The 20,438-nt window shown below is 41.7% G+C and overlaps 2 protein-coding genes across 10 annotated transcripts in view; one reads left to right on the forward strand and one right to left on the reverse strand.

Annotated features, from left to right (window-relative positions):
* Positions 1–20,438, reverse strand: part of RIMKLB (ribosomal modification protein rimK like family member B) — a 170,206-nt gene that overhangs the window by 99,479 nt on the left and 50,289 nt on the right. The gene's annotated exons all lie outside the window — the stretch shown is intronic.
* MFAP5 (microfibril associated protein 5) lies at positions 4,884–18,502 on the forward strand. 3 transcript variants are annotated; one of them, XM_077871148.1, is made up of 10 exons: positions 4,885–5,145; positions 5,688–5,747; positions 6,715–6,750; positions 10,022–10,066; positions 10,380–10,412; positions 11,036–11,071; positions 12,972–13,001; positions 14,075–14,162; positions 14,849–14,922; positions 16,796–18,502. In XM_077871148.1, exons 2-10 carry the CDS (start codon positions 5,690–5,692, stop codon positions 16,906–16,908), a joined length of 513 nt encoding a protein of 170 aa, XP_077727274.1. In that variant the 5' UTR covers positions 4,885–5,145; positions 5,688–5,689; the 3' UTR covers positions 16,909–18,502. The 3 variants fall into 3 exon arrangements, with proteins under 3 accessions (XP_077727276.1, XP_077727274.1, XP_077727275.1); XM_077871149.1 differs by lacking the exon at positions 11,036–11,071 and having other exon boundaries at positions 4,886–5,145; XM_077871150.1 differs by lacking the exons at positions 11,036–11,071; positions 12,972–13,001 and having other exon boundaries at positions 4,884–5,145.

Consider the following 20,438-nt stretch of genomic DNA (forward strand, 5'->3'; position numbering starts at 1 on the left):
TTGTGTATTCTCTTTTTTTTTTTTTTTTTCCTTGTGTATTCTCAAACTACTTTCTTCTCTAGAATTCTATCCTGTACTTCTTTGCAGTTGACTCAGGTTTTCAAATTTTCTACTTGGAAATAGCAAGTTCCTATTTTAAGTCTTCATCTCAACTCACCTCGAATGACCAAATTTTGACTTTTTAGTGCTAATCTTAATATCAGCCAGAGATGAGTAAGAGCTTGCCTCTGCAATGTCAGAACTCTGTCTAATCAGGAATGCAGACATGCAAATGAAAGAATATAATAGAGTTGAATGATGAAGTTTTGGAATATAGGTGAGGTCCGGAGCCGACGACCAAGAAAGAATTCTTGAGACATCTTTGGTGCAGAATAGTGGTTTTATTAAAGCACCCGAGGATTGGACCCATGGACAGGAAGAGCTGCTGCCCAGGGCCTGGGAGGAGTGGCTGATTATATACCTGGGACTTGGGAGGGGTTTGAGGATAGCATACTCTCTAAGGGATTTTGGAAGCCAGGTTTCCAGGACCCTGAGGGGGCTAGCTATTGTTGGGAAGAGGTCCCTCATTACCGTCTAATAAAACCTTAGTCATGAGACCCTTCAGATGTATACCCATAGGTCATATGCTTGAGGGATGATTACCAACATGTATTTGGGAGTAGAGAAACAGGGAATTTCTTTTTTTCTTTTTTTTTTTTTTTTAAGATTTTTAATTTATTTATTCATGAGAGACACAGAGAGAGGCAGAGACATAGTCAGAGGGAGAAGCAGGCTCCATGCAGGAAGCCTGATGTGGGACTCGATCCTGGGATCAGGCTCTGGGCTGAAGATGGCGCTAAACCGCTGAGCCACCCGGGCTGCCCGAAAAAGGGAATTTCTAAAGGAATTTTTATCCATTAATGTAGACTTACAGGATCCTGGGGGGCAGGCTAAGATTGCCTATTGCCCTTAGCAATGTATCGAGGCAGTTGAGTTCGTAGAGGAATGTCCCTCTGCCTGTTCAAGGACTTGTCAATATGCTGCCCTGGGCTCATGACTTGTCCTCAGCTAGCCCTGTGTTTCCCCATCATTGAGACATAATCATAAAAATAAATAAAAAGGTAGCTCAATCGAGAAAATGATAAGCTCTTTTTATTTTTTATAAAGATTTTATTTATTCATTCATGAGAAACACACAGAGAGAGGAAGGCAGAGACACAGGCAGAGGGAGAAGCAGGCCCCATGCAGGGAGCCCAATGTGGGACTCGATCCGGGGTCTCCAGGATCACACCCTGGGCCAAAGGTGGTGCTAAACCACCCAGGCTGTTCCTGATAAGCTCTTTCGAAGCAGGGGCACCTGGCTGGCTCAGTCAGTAGAGCATGTGACTGGATCTCAGGGTGGTGAGTTCAAGCTCCACATTGGGTGCAGAGCTTACTTTAAAAACCCAAACAAAACTCTCCAGAAGCAGAGGATACTAGGACAGGTTTCTGGGAAGAGATAGCATAGCATCTAACCTGGGATTCGATGTATATATGAGCATTTATTTACTGAATTGGAATTAGGTCAGAAAGGAACACACAGTGCAAAGCACAGAGGGATGGAGTGTGTTACAGCACATCTGGGCTACTAAGAAGTGGGCAGTTGTCTGACGACATATGTTTGCTAGCGTCTAACTCCTACACTGAGTCCATCTTTTAAGTTTGGCTATTACTAGTTTATTGCTTCATTCCTCTACACACACAGGCTCTCTGTGTTTTCTCCTTCCCCACCTCGTATAATCCTCCCCCCTTCTTGCCTTCCTTTTATGTTTTTTTTTTTTTTTTTTTTTTTGCATTTAGGCCCTGGATTTAATTTAGTTAGATTGGACTGTAGTAATAACGTTTCTGTACATTTGCCCAGAGGCCTTCAGCTAATGGGTGTATTCTTTACAGGCCAATAAACAGATGAATAGAGCCAGCTTGCTGAGCTCTCTTGTCTGCTTCCCTTCTGTTTCTTTGCACTTTAACCAACTTCCATTGACTGGAGACCCTTTTGGAAAAGGAAAAATTCCTAGGTAACTCAAACATTACCTTGCCTGCTTTAAATGGCTTCTGCACCTGCCAGATGGTTCCAGACAGTTTCATGGGGGACTTTCCTGTTGCTGGAGAATGTTCTCTCTACCCACAGATCAGTCTATGTTTCTTTTGTTTCTTTTTAAAATATTTTATTTATTTATTCATGAAAGACACACACACACACACACACACACACACACACACAGGGGGAGGGGGCAGAGACACAGGCAGAGGGAGAAGCAGGCTCCATGCAGGGAGCCTAACTCAGGACTCGATCCTGGGTCTCCAAGATCACGCCCCAGGCTGAAGGTGGTGCTAAACCGCTGAGCCACCTGGGCTTCCCAGATCAGTCTATGTTGAGGGGAGCATAGACTGCTGTTGCCCTGGGAGTTCTTCCCCAGGATCAGTGAGAACTGAAAATTATACTCTCACAGCTCTGGATGGTGGCTGTTCATTTCTTTCTTTCTTTCTTTCTTTCTTTCTTTCTTTCTTTCTTTCTTTCTTTCTTTCTTTCTTTCTTTCTTTCTTTCTTTCCTCTTGTTTTAAAAGTTTTTATTTATTTGAAAAAGAGTGTGTGCACATGAGCAAGGGGAGCAGCAGAGAGAGAGGGAGAAGCAAGCTCCCTGCCAAGCAGAGAGCTCGAGGCAGGGCTGAGTCTCAGGACCCCAGGACTACGACCTGAGCCCAAGGCAGTTGCCCAACTGACTGAGCCACCTTGGCACCTCATGGTTGCTCATTTTTTGACTATTTGTGCTGATCGTGACTCCACATACTCCAGTGATAAACTGATGGGATCATAGAACAGGTGCTGACCAAATCACCTTGAGAAAAGTTAATCTGAGGTTCTCCAAACCTGGGCATCCCAGCCTGAACTCTGAAAACAAATGGGGGAACAACGCCAGGATAAAGGGGCCACCATAGCTGCAAGGGAGAAACACTAATCAGACTACCTCAAAACACACTGCATTCTTGAATGACTATAAGCCCAGCAGGAATAGATGAAGTTTTTGCTTTCCCCAGTGCTTGCCGGTTTCCTCTCCTTTCCTTCTAAGCCCCTGGTCCCTCCCTGCCTTCTCCCTCTGCCTTACTCTGAACATTCTGTTCCATTTTCACTGCCCCAGCTTCAGACTCCCTCCTGCGACCCCAGGAGAGCACCCCCTCCTACTGCCTGGGGAGGCTTTCCTATGCTATGGTCTCGAGCTGGGCCAGCATGTTGAGGTCATTGCTCTTGCTGCCAAATGATTGGCCTGAGTTCAGTTTGTCCATCTGTCTGAGCTTCATGGAAAACATGATTGTTGCTCTAAGCTCTCTATTATATGTCCTGCCTTAGCTCTGAATTGCATCTGGCTTTTTGTTGTTGTTTCTTTCCCTACCCCCACCTCCCTGCCTTTTCTTTCCCTGACTCTCACCAGATTAGAATCACATCTGTTTTCCAGTCTCTACATTCTCACTGCAGAACAGATGGGCGAAGAGTAAGTTCTCGTCCAGGCAGACGAGGAGGAGCTGGGTTTGGTACTCAGATTTGTTCTAGAGACTGATCAGCACCCATGTATCTCAGAGATGGAACATGTATCGCTCCTTTGGAGGAGCCAAAGGTGCTATTTCCTTATTTCTGATTATGTCCATTGTTCTCCCTTCCTCCCAACTAACCAGCTTCCTTCCTCCCTCCCTCCCTTCCTTCCTTCCTTCCTTCCTTCCTTCCTTCCTTCCTCCCTCCCTCCCTCCTTCCCTCCCTCCCTCCCTTCCTTCCTTCCTTCTTTCCTCTCCCTCCCTCCTTCCTTTCTCTAACTCTTTTTCCTTGTCTAGTCTGTATTCTATTAACAAGATCTGCTCTCTCTACCTATATACTCTCCTCAGGGAGATACACGATGCAGACTCAGGGAGCTAAGAGACAACTTGAAACTTAATACACTTTTAAATGCACACATGGTCACTGATTCCTTAGATTGAACTTTCTGTAATTCTAATGTATTCCTTCCAAAGTGGAGGTATTTTTACCAGTCCAGCCACTATGTTTCTGTGAATAAGAGCAAATACAAAGTCTTTAAAACTTCTGGATCAGAGAACATGTTATCTACATATTCCACGATATGAAGAAAAGTACTGTTGGAAAATAAGGCAAATGGAATGAACTTGGCACCCAATGTTCTTTGGGCTTCCAATGGCATTTTATCCTCAAGATGCCAGCAACCAAGGTTCTGAGCATAAACATAAAGCCAAAAGACAAAAAGAAGGCTAACGTGTCTTCTCACAGAGCTCCTCCACATTTCAAAAGGATTCAAAGGGTACTGTATTTTTCAGCTTTTCCTAACCCTAACAACAGCCAACCCTCCCATTGGACAAAACTCAGGTGGTATCTGTGTGTGTTTGAAAATGGAATGAATAGAATTCCCTGAGAGGGGGAAAAAAACCACATTCTTGAGTGTGTGGGTCAAGAAGGATGAAGAAAGAAAAGAAAGAAAGAAAGAAAGAAAGAAAGAAAGAAAGAAAGAAAGAAAGAAAGAAAGAAAGAAAGAAAGAAATTTGTTAGAGTTGAAGAAATGAATGTCGAAAAATAAAGTGAGAAAAAAAAAAAAGAAAAAGAAAGTGAGAAAGGAGGAGGTTGCAAACATGGAAGATGGCCAGAGAAGGAGCAGGCTGTCCAAGCATGAAATGGAACTATTTAGGTAAGAAGGAACCCACAGCAGAGGTGGGCCAGGGGCTGGGTTGCAAGAGTTTGGAAAAGAGGCTCATGGAAGAAAGGCATTTGTGAGTGGGAGCCAGGCCTCCTAGGGAGCAGCAGTATCACTCACTGGTGTGGTCATAACCTTTGGAATGAGGGTGTGAGTGAGTGCAAATCCCCAGCCCCCTTCTCATTCCAGTCTCATCACACTCCTCTAGCCTGGTGCGCTCTCTCTCTCTCTCTCTCTCTCTGTCTCGCGTGCTCTCTCTCTCTCTCTCTCCCTCGCTCTCCCTCATCTCATTGTTTCAGAGTAGGCCAAATTTGAAGTCCTTCCCAGGGAGTGGCTCTGTTCATCTTATTCTCCAGCCAAAGTAGAAACAGCGTGAGAAGGAGAGAGCCGCATTCGGCAGCCAACGGACTCGGTGAAAAGAGCAGAGGAGAAATACACAGTGAGTTGTTTGATTGTATAAAACCCTAAACAGACAAGAGGGTGTGTTGGGTGGGTTGGGTGTGTGTGTGTGTGTGTGTGTGTGTGTGTGTTAAACTGAAAGGCCAGAGTGGGGCAATAGGGAATGACAATGACTGAGAATTGAGCGAATATCCCAATTATCCATGGAATTCAAGAGACAAGATACTGAGGTAAGCAGATGATATTAAGAAGCCACAGATATTGAAAAGGACTATAAGACACTGGGGGTTGAAAGCGGCCACAGGACATGAGCAAAGATACCAGTTAGAATGTAAGGTTTCCTCTGACTTGGCAGAAAAAAGGAGTGAGAATGAGAATAACGGTGAGTGGGCAAAGAAGATAATTTGAAGGAAAATAAATGTTCAGTGAAAGAAAGGAGAGAAAGGCCTGGAGTCAGAGGGGGGACCAGGGAAAGCCCTGGGCAGACAAAGAGACAGGGGCCCTCCAGGTACCCTTGCCTGGACCTCAATGCTGATGTGTCTGCGAGCATTACAGCCTCTACTCTCCCAACACTCCCACTAGACATGTTGCTCACGGGACCCAAGGTGCTGCTGTATCTCACCGTGCTCATCATCCCCTCTGGTGAGTCCCTACCTTGAATCTTTTCTCCCTGCAATGCCAGCTCCTCGGTGTGTGTGGATGTGTGTGTTAGAGGGCAGGATAGAGGGATGGTGAAGGAGACTGGCAGCAGAGGTGCTTGCTACTGAGTTCTAGAATCGCCATTAAAGAAAAGGACAGATTTGGTTCTGAGAAGCAGGGGCTGAGATGAAATCAGAGATGACCTCAGACTTGGGAGGACATATCCTGAGTTCTGAGTAGAAGATCCACACAAAGGCCTATTAACCAAAAGAGGGTCACACACAATGAAAGATACAAGTAAACAGAGGAGCAAGAAGCTGATACACAATGGCATGATATGGAGACAACTAATAAACTGGGCCAAATTCAATACATGAAGGGACACAGTGGAGGAATATATGCTCCCACCTAACCCATACTAGCTCCAGCATATACACAAATGTATTCACAGGGACACATGAAAACATGTGCCAGGCTGTAAGCTAAGAAAAGCCATCACAGGTTTCACAGAATGGAGCTAGGAGATTGGCCACAGAAAGTGATCTTCGGACCGCAGAGAAATCCTGCTTTATTTTCTCATTTTGCCAGATACACACCGTAAGAAAATCATTTTGTGCTTTGTTCAGTAGTGTAGCTAGTAAGATGGCTGTGGGGATACTACAGGACACAGTAGAGAGGCTGCTGGCCCCGGGTGCTGAACAAGATCCCACTCCTTCTGCTAGGAAAGGGGGGTAACAGGGCATCTGGAGTCAGGGCTTGGCAAAGCATGGCTTTCTTCTCAGGAACTTATTTTTCTTGAGTACTTCCACGTCATTAATGGTCTGAGTGATGTTGTATTGAACCATATAGAAATACAGTGCAGAAAAATCGAGTACAACCAGTTTCTCATCATTTTCTGGTTCATCTAATAAAAACCATATGGGATGGGGAGCTGGAGTCATTTAACCCTTTTCTCTGTCCTTTGGTACAGAGTGGACACCACTAGGAGTCAGTGGTCAACGAGGAGGTAGGTAAATTCTTGGATCTGGGCTCTTCTGTGTTTTCAAAAAATATTTAAGTAATCTCTACCCCCAGTGTGAGGCTTGAACTCAAGACCCTGTGAATCAAGAGTCATATGCTCTTCTGACAAGACAGCCAGGCACCCTATCTGCTGGGATTATCAGGATAGTATAGATGAATGTTCAGAGTTAAAGAATGTATAATATAACAGAGGGACACAGTGCCAATGTGTGGAAAATAGGCTCCAATTCACCAGTTTCCACAATCCTATTATCCAGTTCATAAAACTTTACCTCTTTTAACAACTGAAGTACCTTGCCGAAAACGTCCACTATGCCCATCTGTTTTTCCCACTCTCCTATACAGCTCTTATCTCACTCAGAAAGCGCCACTAATCCTAACAGCATTTTCTTCTCCATATAACAATGGAGAAGCTAACATGCAGGCAGAAAAAGAAGGCATCTCAGTGCTACAGTGAAATTCTGGCACTAATGGACCAAACCCAAATGTTTTGGCTTCCTTCGGTTCAATGACAGAGACTCCAATAAACATCTCCACTCTGCCTCCAGACATTCAATATAATTACAACTTATCTCCTACTTTTCCCGACCCTTGAGAGCAGTATATAAGCCATTAAAGGGCCATAAAATCAAATTAGCAGATCACAATGGGTATTTTTAATGAATTAGTATACACTAAAATAAAAATGGAGTACATTACTAGTACATTCCAAGAGTAAAAGATTACCTTATTATACTTGCTTCAATTTTCTATGTGTGCATTGGGACACAATATCATTTCTTTCTTTGCATCCTGGTACAGAAAATATAGAAACAACTCTTTTTTTTCCTGCTGTGGGTAAAGGGATCCAAATCCCTAAGTTTCTGAACCTATATCAGCATTCAGCATTAGCAAAAAAATTCTGAATTCATTTCTCTGGGCTGGTTAAGGTCAGGTCCTTGTCTACATATTTGTGATGCTATCCTAGCAGGAATATATGATTTCTGAAATGTCTACTTAAGATTTCTTTTCAGAGAACATTCATGAATTCTAGATAAGGATTTACACAGTGGTAGCTCATGGAAAAGGTAGGTAATCTGAGGAATATACCGAAATAGATTACTTTATCCAGAAATTCTGAGGTGACAGCAAGGAATCACTCTCAACCCCTCTGCTCTCCCACTGGTTCACTTCCATTTCTGTGAGTGGCTGGCCCCGAATGTAGCTAGAGAGGAAGGGAACTGGTGGGACCAGGCTACACCCTGAGAGGCTCCACTCCCCTCTTATGGTTTTCAGAATGACTAGGGTTAATGGTTTTTTTTTTTTTTATATGTCCTGGGGGATTAGAACAGACTTGGATTTCTTTTACGAAAATTTGTTCTGAAATATGAAAACTAATGCTGAGTGTTAAATATAAAAAGGCTCTTTGGTCAAATCTCATGACTTTCTACCTGAATTTTTTTTTTTAAGATTTTATTTATTTATTCATGAGAGACACAGAGAGAGAGAGGCAGAGACACAGGCAGAGGGAGAAGCAGGCTCCATGCAAGGAGCCTGATGTGGGACTTGATCCCGGGACTCCAGGAGCAGGCCCTGGGCCGAAGGCAGGTACTAAACTGCCTAGCCACCCAGGGATCCCCTTCTACCTGAATTTTTTAAAAAGAGGATGATGTAAGTAGTAAGCCAGTAAATTGCTTCACAATGTTTTATTTGTGTTTTGCTTCTGCCACAATGATCAATAGCTCTGGCATGCTTTCTAAAAATGCTATTCTTTCCAGACTAAACATGGCATTTAGACACCAGTTTAAGAAAAAAAGTCAAAGCAGAAAGAATTTGCTGACCCCTGGTGGGCAAACTAGATTATGATGAGAAGTCGTGTGCAATAAAGGATAATTGAAGATGGAATATTTATTAAATATTTAGATGTGAACACTGCTTTGTCATTTTTCTTCTTATTTTTTTTAAAGATTTATTTATTCATTCAGAGAGAGAGAGAGGCAGAGACACAGGCAGAGGAAGAAGCAGGCCCCATGCAGGAAGCCCAATGCAGGACTTGATCCCAGGTCTCCAGGATCACACCCCAGGCTGTAGGCAGCGCTAAACCACTGCACCACCAGGGCTGCCCTGTCATTTTGTTTCTTAAGGTTGAGACAGTTTGTTTCAGGTAGTGCTATTATTTATAGTTTCAGATACATTTTTCTAGTGTATCATAATAGATTCCACCTTAAGACCTGAACCTTTTTTTTTTCTCCTCCTGCCTTTATTTTCCAATGAACAACTGCAAGGTATTCTCTACAAGTATCCCCTCCCTTCTCCTCACCTCACTTCTCACTAAGCACCAGAAAATAATCAACATCAGGCACCGGTGTGGCTCAGTGGTTGAGCATCTGTCTGCCTTCAGCTCTGGTAGTGATCCCAGGGTCCTGGGATCAAGTCCCACATCGGGCTCCCCACAGGGATCCTGCTCCTCTCTCTGCCAGTCTCTGTGTCGCTCATGAATAATTTTTTTTTTTTAAATCTTAAAAAAAAAATCAACATCATCTTTGGTGAATATGCTTGTATGTAAGTATATCAGCAAAGTGATATCCAATTATTTCAAAATTGTAATTATCAAAATCAGGGTCTTTGGGAAAGACAATTTTCACTTAAAATAAGTATTACAAAGAGGTCATCAATCCACTGTACTTATCACAGCTCTATGACCCTGGGTAAATTATTTACTTAGCCGGTGCTCAATTTTATCATCTGTACAAACAGATTTAAATAGTGCTTGCCACATAGTAAACTCAAATTAGCGACATACATTATTATTTTGTAGGACAATTAAATATGTTATTCTTCTCTTCCTAAACCAAAGTCTGACTAGGAAAGTGGATGCCTGTGGAGGATTATCTGATGGGCATGTGAGAGACAAAGGGAAAAGGACATTCTATGTTAGGACCGCATAGGTATATTCATGGAAGCGGGAAATGGATATTTGTTTGGGTTGTGGGATACTTGCTGTGGGCTGGCAGCTGTGCTAGCCACTTACTGGGAGTGCAAGAATGGGAGGCACTAAATGTAAAAAAATGTTTTCCTGGGGTGCCTGTGTGGCTCAGTCGGTTAAGCATATGCCTTTGGCTCAGGTCATGATCCCAAGGTCCTATATTTCAGCCCCACGTTGGACTCCCTGCTCAGTGGGGAGTCTGTTCTCTCTCTCTCCCTCCCCTTCTCTCAAATGAACAAATCAAATCGTTAAAAAAATAATAAAATGTTTTCTGATTTGTTTTTTCATTCAGATGATGTGACTCCAGTGACACCAGAAACATTTACAGAGGATCCAAGTAAGCTACCCTTTTTATTTCTTTGCTTTTGTACCAGGAATAGAAGGATCGAGGGTGATGTCCAACAAAGATAAATGAGGAGTAGAACAGAAATTAGTGGGCGCTCATGCAGACCCTCGTATCTGTCATAGATGCCACTGATGCTGTGAATATGCCCAGTCTTTTCTCTCCTATTTCCTTCTGTGGAAGTCCCTTAAACTACATCCTTTCACTTCAATCTTTCTTGCCTCCTTTTAGATCATCCCTTTATCCTGCTTCCCTTTACAACTTTTCCTGCCTATGTTTTTTTATTACCTATGTTGTATCTTTGTAGATCTGGTGAATGAGCCCTCTACAGACGAAACAGGTAAATTTTATTACCGTTCTTTTACAATGGCATGATTCTTGGTGATATTCACAATATTCATTCCAGCTTTTAATTAATCCTGTGCTTTTATCTCTGAGAAAGGGATAGAGGGATTGGGGGTGTTTTGTTCAGTGACAGTGGGATAAAAGGAAACAGAGTCCCCCAGTCCTCTAAATAGATGAAACAAAGTGGATGCATAACTAAAATAAGGCATGCATAATAAAGTATAATGTCAGTAGGCCAAATAGTACCAAAAAAAATTCATAATTTCTTCAATTAACTCTATTTCCTTGGATATAATACACAAATCCAGCCATAGCCTTGACTTTGCCTGATACCTCCATCCTCCCATTTTCTAAATCTTTTTTTTTTTTTTTGGAGTGGGGGAGGGGGCAGGAAAGAGCAGAGAGAATCCTAGGCAGACTCCATGCTCAGGCCCAGTGCAAAGCCCCATGCTGGGATTTCTCTCAAGATCTTGATATCAGGACCTGAGCCAAAACCAAGAGTCAGACGCTTAACCAACTGAGCCACCCAGGCACCCTCCCATTCTCCCTTTTTATCCTCTGCCTTCTCCCTTGCCAACTCAAAGCCCTCCTCACACCTGCTGTTTTGTGCCTTTTCAGTTCTGGCCGATATCGAGCCTTCCACAGATGACCTGGGTGAGTTCAGATGTGGGATCCCAGGGCCACTGGGGCCGTTCTGGGCTTTCCCCAGAACCCATTATGGAAGGCAGTTACAGCTGGTGAAGGATCCCAAATAGATAGGACTACACATTCTATGTAGCACTTTCTATTTATGTAGCACATTCTTCCAATAGTTCAATTTAAATTAATGACATTTTTGATTCCTTAACAAGCAGAGACTGTGCTGGGTGTTTGATATACAAAATACCAACATGTGATCTTTCCCTCAAAGATCCCAAGACCGGATGGGTAAAGGCAAGACAAATATATAAACAGATCAATATTTGGGAAGATAAAGGGTAACTTTCTAGAAGAAATGGTTAAATCAATTCTTGAAAGAAGTATTGGAGACGGCCAGGCAGTTAAAGAGGGAACAGTATGTTCAAAGATGTCAACACAAAATAGAGCTTGGCACATTGAAGAAACGAGGTTTATTAAATGATTAAGGCAAAATCTACAAGAAACAGTGGTAGGATGTGAGAAAAGGAGACAAAAACTAGATGATTTTGAAGAAATAGTTACTGAAAACCTACTATTAAATGCCAGGAATATGAAGCCGATTTCTTTTACTAGATATTTGTTGTGTAATACACAAGGTAAAGAAACATAACTTTATTCAGTTTCACAAAATGCCATGGTCAGGATAAGCAAAAGAAGCTGTGGAAGCTCTAGAAAGAGTCCTTGAGAATATTCAGGGCTGGGGGGTCAGAACAGGCTTCTGTGGAGGGGACATTGATTAAGTTGCTTCTTGAAAGACAAAAAACAGTGAATCGAGTAAACAGGCAGAAGAGCTTCTGGGTAAAGAAAACACTATGCCCAAAGGCTTAGGATGAAAATAAAAAAGCATCAGAGACTAGTTTAGACAAAGAAAGATTCCCATCAGATTTTTGAACTGGAAATTCAGCCAGAATGCTATTGCACTAGTTCCAGTAAAAGATGGTGGCCTGAACTAAGGTAGAGATAGAGAGAATTAAGTGTGAGTTGTGTGAGAGGACTGTTGAGATGATATCTAGTGTTCGGTTGGGTAGATGGTGGTACCATTCACCGAAGAATGGTTTTAACTGGTGAAGGGAAAGATCAGACAGTTTAAGATACGTTGGATTTGAAGGATCTCTGAAAAATCCACAAACTCTTCCATAAAATGGCAGGTGGCTTCATAGGTCTGGAGCTTAGAAGAGATTGGGGCTGGAAGTTTGAGACTTCTCAGCATGTAAGCCTGCAATTGAAACCAGGGGATAGATGAGAGATCACCTACTACACTTTGTATAGTATCCTATCTATCAGCAACTCTTCCAATGGCATTATGACATAACTCCCATGGTTAGTGTATTCCCAAAACTCATCTTGATCCTTAACTTATTATTCATTCTACAAACTAGGTCCCTATTTAGCTTGACCATAGGTTAGGTTTGGCTATGGCTGTGACCTTTGCTATTCTTTGCTAAATAACTTTTATCTAATTTCTGATTAGATATCTGATTTACAGAGAGGTGATTTTCTTTTATGAAAATGAGCTTCTACAGGTTAACATTCATTTCTCTCCTTAGCTGTAGGAGGAAGCCCTTCTGGGCATATGGCTACTTGCCTTGTGTCCCTACTAAATTTGTTTTTTGTCAACAACACAACCATGCAGTTTTCAATTCTAGAAGAGAAAGGAGAAAGGCAATATCAAATTTCCCATTCTAACTTATAAATCTCTACAATTTTGTGGATCAAACAGCCCATTATGGGTTTTTAGATGTTGCTAAAAGCATTACCAACTCACTTGTTTTTTATTTATGGACCCCCGTATGGGTCCCAAGTGAGGCAACATGACAGTTACAGAGGTAATGAATTCTAGAACTGGTAATAACTCAATGAAATTTCTGCCTTCCAGCTTCACCCAATGATAAAAATACCACAGCAGGTATGATTATCTTTTGCATGTCTTTTTTTTTCTTCAGCTTTCTTCTTGGGGATTCATATACCTTCTTATTCTTTGGAGGGTACTTGGTATACCTTCCAGCTTGCTTCCGATTATTATTTTTTTTTTAAGATTTTATTTATTCATGAGAGACACACAGAGAGAGGCAGAGACACAGGTAGAGGGAGAAGCAAGCTCCATGTGGGGAGCCCAACCTGGGACTGGATCCTGGGTTTCCAGGATCACGCCCTGGGCTGAAGGTGGCACTAAACCGCTAAGCCACCCGGGCTGCCCAGCTTCCAATTCTCTGTAAAGAATATTTTTATGGGGGGCAGGACGCGGGCACCGGCGTTGGCCCAGGCGCCGAGTGGGTGTCCTCCTCCCGGGGGCGGGATGTCAGGACTGCCGACTGTTCAGGGCTCAGGCTGGTTGTGGGACGCACTTGGACGATCAGAAAATAAAGCCATATCGAATGATGAAAAAAAAAAAAAAAGAATATTTTTAGTACCCTCCTTTTTTTTGAGCTCCTATCCTCAAACTCATGGGAGACAATATGGAAGCACTGTTGGATAGTCTGGTAACAGTCCTCTTCTTAAACTACCTATGGACTTTCTGTGATGGTTAGTGAGTCAGGGAGTGACTACAAGGACTCAATATTACTCTAGTTATCATGGCCAAAGTTGCATTCTCTATTGTACTGATGATTCTGATGTGCATCTAAAATTGGAAACTACTGAAACGGAAACTATGACCCACTTAAGAATTCTTATTCTATAGAATGGGGTAAGCAGCAGCATTTCAATTTTGTATTTCCTACTGCCACCTGGATAAACCTAGAAAGACTTTCCTAGAAGAACTCTTAGAGATTATTTTATCTACTTCTGCTTCCAAGTAGGAAAGCACCTAAATTTTATTTTAGCCAATTTCCTCCTGTTCTGCTTTTGTGAACAAGGAGGGCATTCTCCAACTTACAAAGATCCTGTGTAGAGAATACTTATATTTTTTCCCCATTCTATCTTCTTTCATCTCTTGAATCCTTTGTTTATGCCTCTGTTTTCTATGTTGGACTTCTTCAGATTGCCGGGATGAAAAATTTGCTTGCACGAGACTCTACTCTGTGCACCGGCCAGTCAAGCAATGCATTCATCAGCTATGTTTCACAAGGTAAAAGAATCCCAGGAGATGCAGATTCTTCTATAGTGTTTTCGTGTCAGTAACTATTTAAAGAGCACTCACTATGGAATTTCAATCTTTGGTGGCACAAAAGTTTTTAAGGTGACCCTCCTTGCTATTCCTGCTGGTACCAGATAGAACCTAGAGCTTAAATTGAGGTATATGGAGGACAGACTGACCAATAAGACTAGATGCTAGTAGGCAAGTGAGGAGAGGGCTGAGAAAAAGACAGTCATGAGAGAAATACTGGTACAGTGAATCTATTACCTCATAGAAAAAGGCCAAAGTAAAAGATCCAACTCTAAAGGTAAAAACTAGCAAGGAGCATTAAACCTGACTCTAGGTGGAGTGGGTAAGTTTCACTAAGAAGAAGGATTAAAAAAAAAAATTAAAAAAAAAATTAAAAAAAAAATAAAAAAAAAAAATAAAAAAAAAAAATAAAAAAGAAGAAGGATTAATTCCAGTCTATCCCCTTTACTCCTCTGGGAGAGAAAAAAAAAGCAATCCAAAATAATTAAGGAAATCCAGAAGAGGAGAACAGATAGGGGAGAGTGGAGAATATGGAAGTTGAGGAGGCACACTCAGCCTAGGCTAGTTCTCCATCAATCCTTTTTTCTATCTCCTTCCTTTTTTTTTTTCTATCTCCTTCCTTAACCATGTTACTGGGACCATGGCAGTTTACGACGTATGTATATCATCAACAATGAGATCTGCTCCCGTCTTGTCTGTAAAGAACACGAAGTTATGAAAGGTAAGATGATATCTGGGGAGGGGCAGTTATGAGAGAGGTGAATAGACATGATCGTGAGGGACCCAAGGTCTGGCTTCCAAGGAGGGCTTTAGGCCTTATCAGTCCCTGCTCCACCAAGTTATGCTAAATGACCAATTTTTTTTTTTAAGATTTTATTTGAGAGACAGGGAGAGCATAAGTGGGGGGAATAGCAGAGGGGAGAGAGAGAAGCAGGCTCCCCACTGAGCAGGGAGCCTGATGGGATGGAGGGCTTGATCCCAGGACCCTGAGATCATGACCTGAGCTGAAGGCAGATGCTCAACTGACTGAGCCACCCAGGTGCCCTGCTAAATAAGCATTTTTTAAAAAGATTTTATTTATTCATGAGAGACACAGAGAGAGGCAGAGACATAGGCTGAGGGAAAAGCAGACTCCCTACAGGGGGCCTGATATGGGACTTGGTCCTAGTACCCAGGGATCGTGACCTGAACCAAAGGCAGATGCTCAATCACTGAGCCACCCAGATGCTCTTAAATGAGCAATCTAAGTAAAGAAGTATGCTTAACACAACCCTAAGAAAAGTACAGTTGGATCTCTTTCCAGCTTGATTGCAACCCCCAACCTATCCTATACATATAGCTTTCTGAAGCTCTTGCTGCTTTGAAGATCATTCACTGAGGCTCTAGGTGAAAAGCCAAGTCAGGGGCACCTGGCTAGCTCAGCCTGGGGAGCATGTAGCCCTTGATCTTGGGGTCATGAATTTAAGCCACAGGTTGGGTATAGAGATTACTTAAAAAATAGTAATAATAACTCCACTAATTCAGATATTGATGTTTAGATAAGTCCTATAAGGAAAACAAACAAATAAACCCCAGCCTGGGGCACCTGCGTGGCTCAGTGCTTGAGCGTCTGTCTGCCTTTAGCTCAGGGATCCTGGGATCAAGTCCCACATGAGGCCCCCTGCAGGGAGCCTGCTTCTCTCTCTGCCTATGTCTTTGCCTCTCTCTGTGTGTCTCTCATGAATAAATAAATAAAATCTTTAAAAAGAAAGACTGGACTTTTAGAAGCTGGCAACATTTTAAACAGTCTACCAATTCCAGGAACCATTTACATGACTTATTGTGAAATTTTAGAAGTAAAAGAGGGTAGAAAAACTTTATAAGAACGATTACAAGGGTACAAACCATGTGGTTATAAACCGTGCATTGTGGAAACAAAGATACTTCTCACCTTCCCCACGGCCAGCCCCAAACGATAAGTGCGGTTGGTGAAGGCACCACAGACACAGCCCCTTCTGACTCAGCAGCCTATCTTGCACTGAGCTCCTGAGTAAGAGCTGTAGTTAACTTCGCAGAAGGAAACTTGCTGCTTGCCCCCCTCAACCTTGCGCAAGCCACCTGCAAGGGAAGCACCTTGAGATTGAAGATGAGTATTTGGGACTCTAGGCACTTTCAAGTGTCTCAAGGGACTTGCTAAAGTTAGCTATTTGTACAGTAAACACTTAAATATACAATGAATGATTGAATTTCATTTTTTTTTTTGAGATTTAATAAATCCATGATTGTAAGAATTGGGAGCGAGGTATACAGAGGAACCTAAAATTGACTGGCCACCTGTGCTAGGTACTTTGCATACATTATTTGAATTTAATATCCACAAGTACACCATCGAGGCAGGTATTGCATGCCTATACTTGGAAGGGATAGTGAGGTTGAGAAAAGTTAAACTTTCTAGTAAGTAATAAATAACCAGGAAGCTGCAGATCTGGGGTTCTAGCTCAGATCTATTTCTCTTCGATCTTTCACTACAGCACCCTATGGTCTTCTCTTTCTCATAAAAGAGGACCTCTTATCTTTTTGCATTCCCATTCCATTATGCTCTGTCTCTCTTCTAGATGAACTTTGCCGTCAGATGGCTGGTTTACCCCCAAGGCGACTCCGTCGCTCCAACTACTTCCGACTTCCTCCCTGTGAAAGTGTGAATTTGCAGAGACCCAGTGGTCTGTGATCGTCAAGCAGAAAGAAGAATGTGTGGGAGGGAGGAAGAAAACGCTCTAACAAGAAGGATCTCCTTATCCAACCATTGTCAGCTAACCCATAGACATTAGTATTTCTTAAACCAATCCCTTTGCAGTACCTAGCTTTTGCCCCCACTCCCTGATTTTTCACTCAGACTGATAACATAAGGTCTATATTATTGCATGGTTTCACCGCTTCTCAATATCATAGACATAGTAGATTAACGATAACCATGTGGCTTATATACAAACATTCTACATAGAATTTCAAAGAAAAATAAACTTTAGGTTAATATTTACTATTGAATCTGTCTGAAATAGATCTTAAGGTGGAAGAACCTATTGCTGTCTATTTAACTAGTCATAGAACTCCATTTATTTAAGAAGAGTTTCCTAGATTAACTCCCCACTCATTTACATAGTACTCATTACTCTTATTTTAACTATTTTGCTGGGATTTGCCTGGCAGGTCTTCTTTGAGAAGAGTCATGGTAATTTCTGTAGTCTTAGAGAATTCTCTGGAACCAAGTTATACAATCCTACTGGCAATATATAAAGACCCAAGATGACATCTGCTAGGTTCGGAGGCCAAGGATAAAGGAGAAGAGTAGACCAAGTATGGAACTTGGACTCGTGGTTTCCTATTCACTTTTTCATGCAGTTGTACAACAAGTAGAGGTGCAAAGTCCTATTTACCTACTCATTTTTGGTCATATGGAGGTTGGCCCACCCTCACAAGTTAGACAATTTAATGTGAAACCATAGCATTGGTCTGAGGTTCCTTGATTTGTTGCTACTTCTTTCATCCTCATCAATAACCAGGGTCTGTAGAGATCACCATGCAAATGGGCTCTGGAAGAGCCTGATTTTTTTTTTTTTAATGTAAAACTAATTTCTTTTCTTTATTGAAAATACATCTACAAAGTAATGCTTCTCAGTCCACACTGGGTACATGTATATGTAGAGCCTGTGATGGGCTGGCGAGAGGATCATCCAAGAGGACTTGCTTTCCATAAGAAATGGTTAGTATAAAAAAAAAGATCACACTGTGTAACAGAATTAATTTGACGTGATTAATTTTTGCTCTACTGGTGTCATGAGATGACAGCCACGGATATTAACTTTTGTAGTGTATTTCCCAAATAGAGCCTCAGCATTAAATGGTTACTTTACCACAGCCTAACGTTAACTTTTTTGTACACATGTAACGCTCATGATCTATATAGAAAATATCTCTAATTGTGTATTGGAGAGTGTATGTCTAGATTTTCAATCTGTTAGCATAATTAAGCCCATTCTTCATCATTTTCGGTCAGAAACTCAAGCACAGCTGGTACTGACAGCTCCCATTCCATGTCTTTGAGTGAATACTCCTTAGGGGGTAAAAAAATTAATCTCCTCTGAATCTGGGAGCTGCCTCGCCTGAAACTAATGCCCCTGCTGGTTTTCTCTTGGAACCACATTGACGAGCCTGGAAGAGCCTGATTTGGGGCTTAAAGGCAGGCAGACCAAATTTACCTAATAGTTTATTAAAAAAAAGTGTTAAAGAAAGACAATATTAAAAAAAAAAAAAAAGAAAGACAATATTCAGACAACTACATTCTTATCCTGGCTCTAGCAGTAATCAGGTAAACCAAGAAACAAGTAAACTAGGTTTAATTTCCCATCTTTACACAACAAAGTTAATTTTATGTTGGTTCTACAGTTTCTTTCCATTCTGTGATTCTCAAGGTTTAAATGCATCATTCATATTTCCTGAAGCCTAGAGGCAGTCTAATTCACAACCACCTCATCTTCTTTATAACAGGAGAAATATCCTCTATGAAGACAGCAGTCTACAACATAATAGACAAAATTCCCGTTATAAGTGACCAGTTACATACTACACAGATCCTTCTATCTGAATAACTTAGTAACATTCCAAAAAAGCCTGTGGAATTTAACTAGGAAGTCAGGGAATTCGAGGCAAGTTACAAAAAAAAAAATTCCACTCTACTTGGTAGAGTTAGATTCTTTTCATATTGAAAGAATTCAACTATATTAATGTGCATCAGACTCTTGCTATTAAGAAACAATTTAGTATAAATAAAAATTAAAAAAAAAAAAAAAAAAAGGGATCCCTGGGTGGCGCAGCGGTTTGGCGCCTGCCTTTGGCCCAGGGCGCGATCCTGGAGACCCGGGATCGAATCCCACATCGGGCTCCCAGTGCACGGAGCCTGCTTCTCCCTCTGCCTATGTCTCTGCCTCTCTCTCTCTCTCTCTGTGACTACCATAAATAAATAAAAATTAAAAAAAAAAAAAAAGAAACAATTTAGTTTAATGGGATTTGCACAACTGATTAAAGAGAAATGCTAGGAAAAGACCCAAAGTATGTAATCTCTGCTCCACATCCTCTAAAAGTATTTCTGTATAGATATATCTATTAAGTGAATATTATACCCACTGTAAAGAAATCTCATAGGCACAGAATTTCCAAGAATCATTTAAGAATCTCACCATGAACATGACCCTCCTACCGTATATTGAATGAAGTGGCACAAAGCACTTCAATTCCCAGTATTGTGTATACTTCAAATTAAATATTTTAAAATAAATTTTTCTTCATTCCTTTTCAGGAGAGTGGTCTTTGATCTGTTTCTTTGTTCTCTTATATGTCTAGAAAGATCAAAATTTATGCTTTTTTCATTTAAATAATTTTTTTTTAGTTTTTCTTTTTTAAAGATATTATTTGAGGGACAGCTGGGTGGCTCAGTGGCTAAGCATCTGCCTTTGGCTCAGGGTGTGATCCTGGAGTCCTGGGATTGAGTCCTGCTTCGGGCTCCCTGCGTGGAGCCTGCTTCTCTCTCTGCCCATGTCTCTGCCTCTGTGTGTGTGTGTGTGTGTGTGTGTGTCTCATGAATAAATAAATAACATCTTAAAAAAAAAGATATTATTTGAGGAGAGAGTATATGAGTGGGTAGTGGGTCCAGAGGGAGAGGGACAAGTAGACTCCATCCTAAGCGCAGAGCCTGATCCCATGACCCTGAGATCATGGCCTGAGTGAAATCAAGAGTCCAACACTCAATGACTAAGCCACCCAGGTGTCCATATGCATTTTTTTTTCATATGCATTTTTTTAAAGGATTTATTCTAGGGAGAGTGAGCACATGTAGTAGGGAAGAGCAGAAGGAGAGAATATCTCAAGATGATTCTGTACTGACTGTGGAGCCCGACTTGGGGCTCAATCTCACAACTCTGAGATCATGACCTTAGCCAAAACCAAGAGTCAGAGGCTTAACCAACTGTGCCCCCCAGGTGCACCCCCACCTCAATTTACAGTTTTATCCCACTTTGCAAATAGAGCACCAGTAGTGTTCTATTCCACTATTCTCTATTATATCCTTCCTCACTCCACAACTTTGCCATTGGTTCTCCAACACATCAAATCTACTCTCCTCCAGAAAATTCAATTCAGAGAATTCTTTTTCTTTTTGCCCCCTTCAGTCCCAACAGTCTTCCTAGGTAAAGCTTCATGCTTTAT

Source organism: Canis aureus, chromosome 25 (genome assembly GCF_053574225.1).
Source record: "Canis aureus isolate CA01 chromosome 25, VMU_Caureus_v.1.0, whole genome shotgun sequence".
In the NCBI taxonomy this organism is placed as follows: domain Eukaryota; kingdom Metazoa; phylum Chordata; class Mammalia; order Carnivora; family Canidae; genus Canis; species Canis aureus.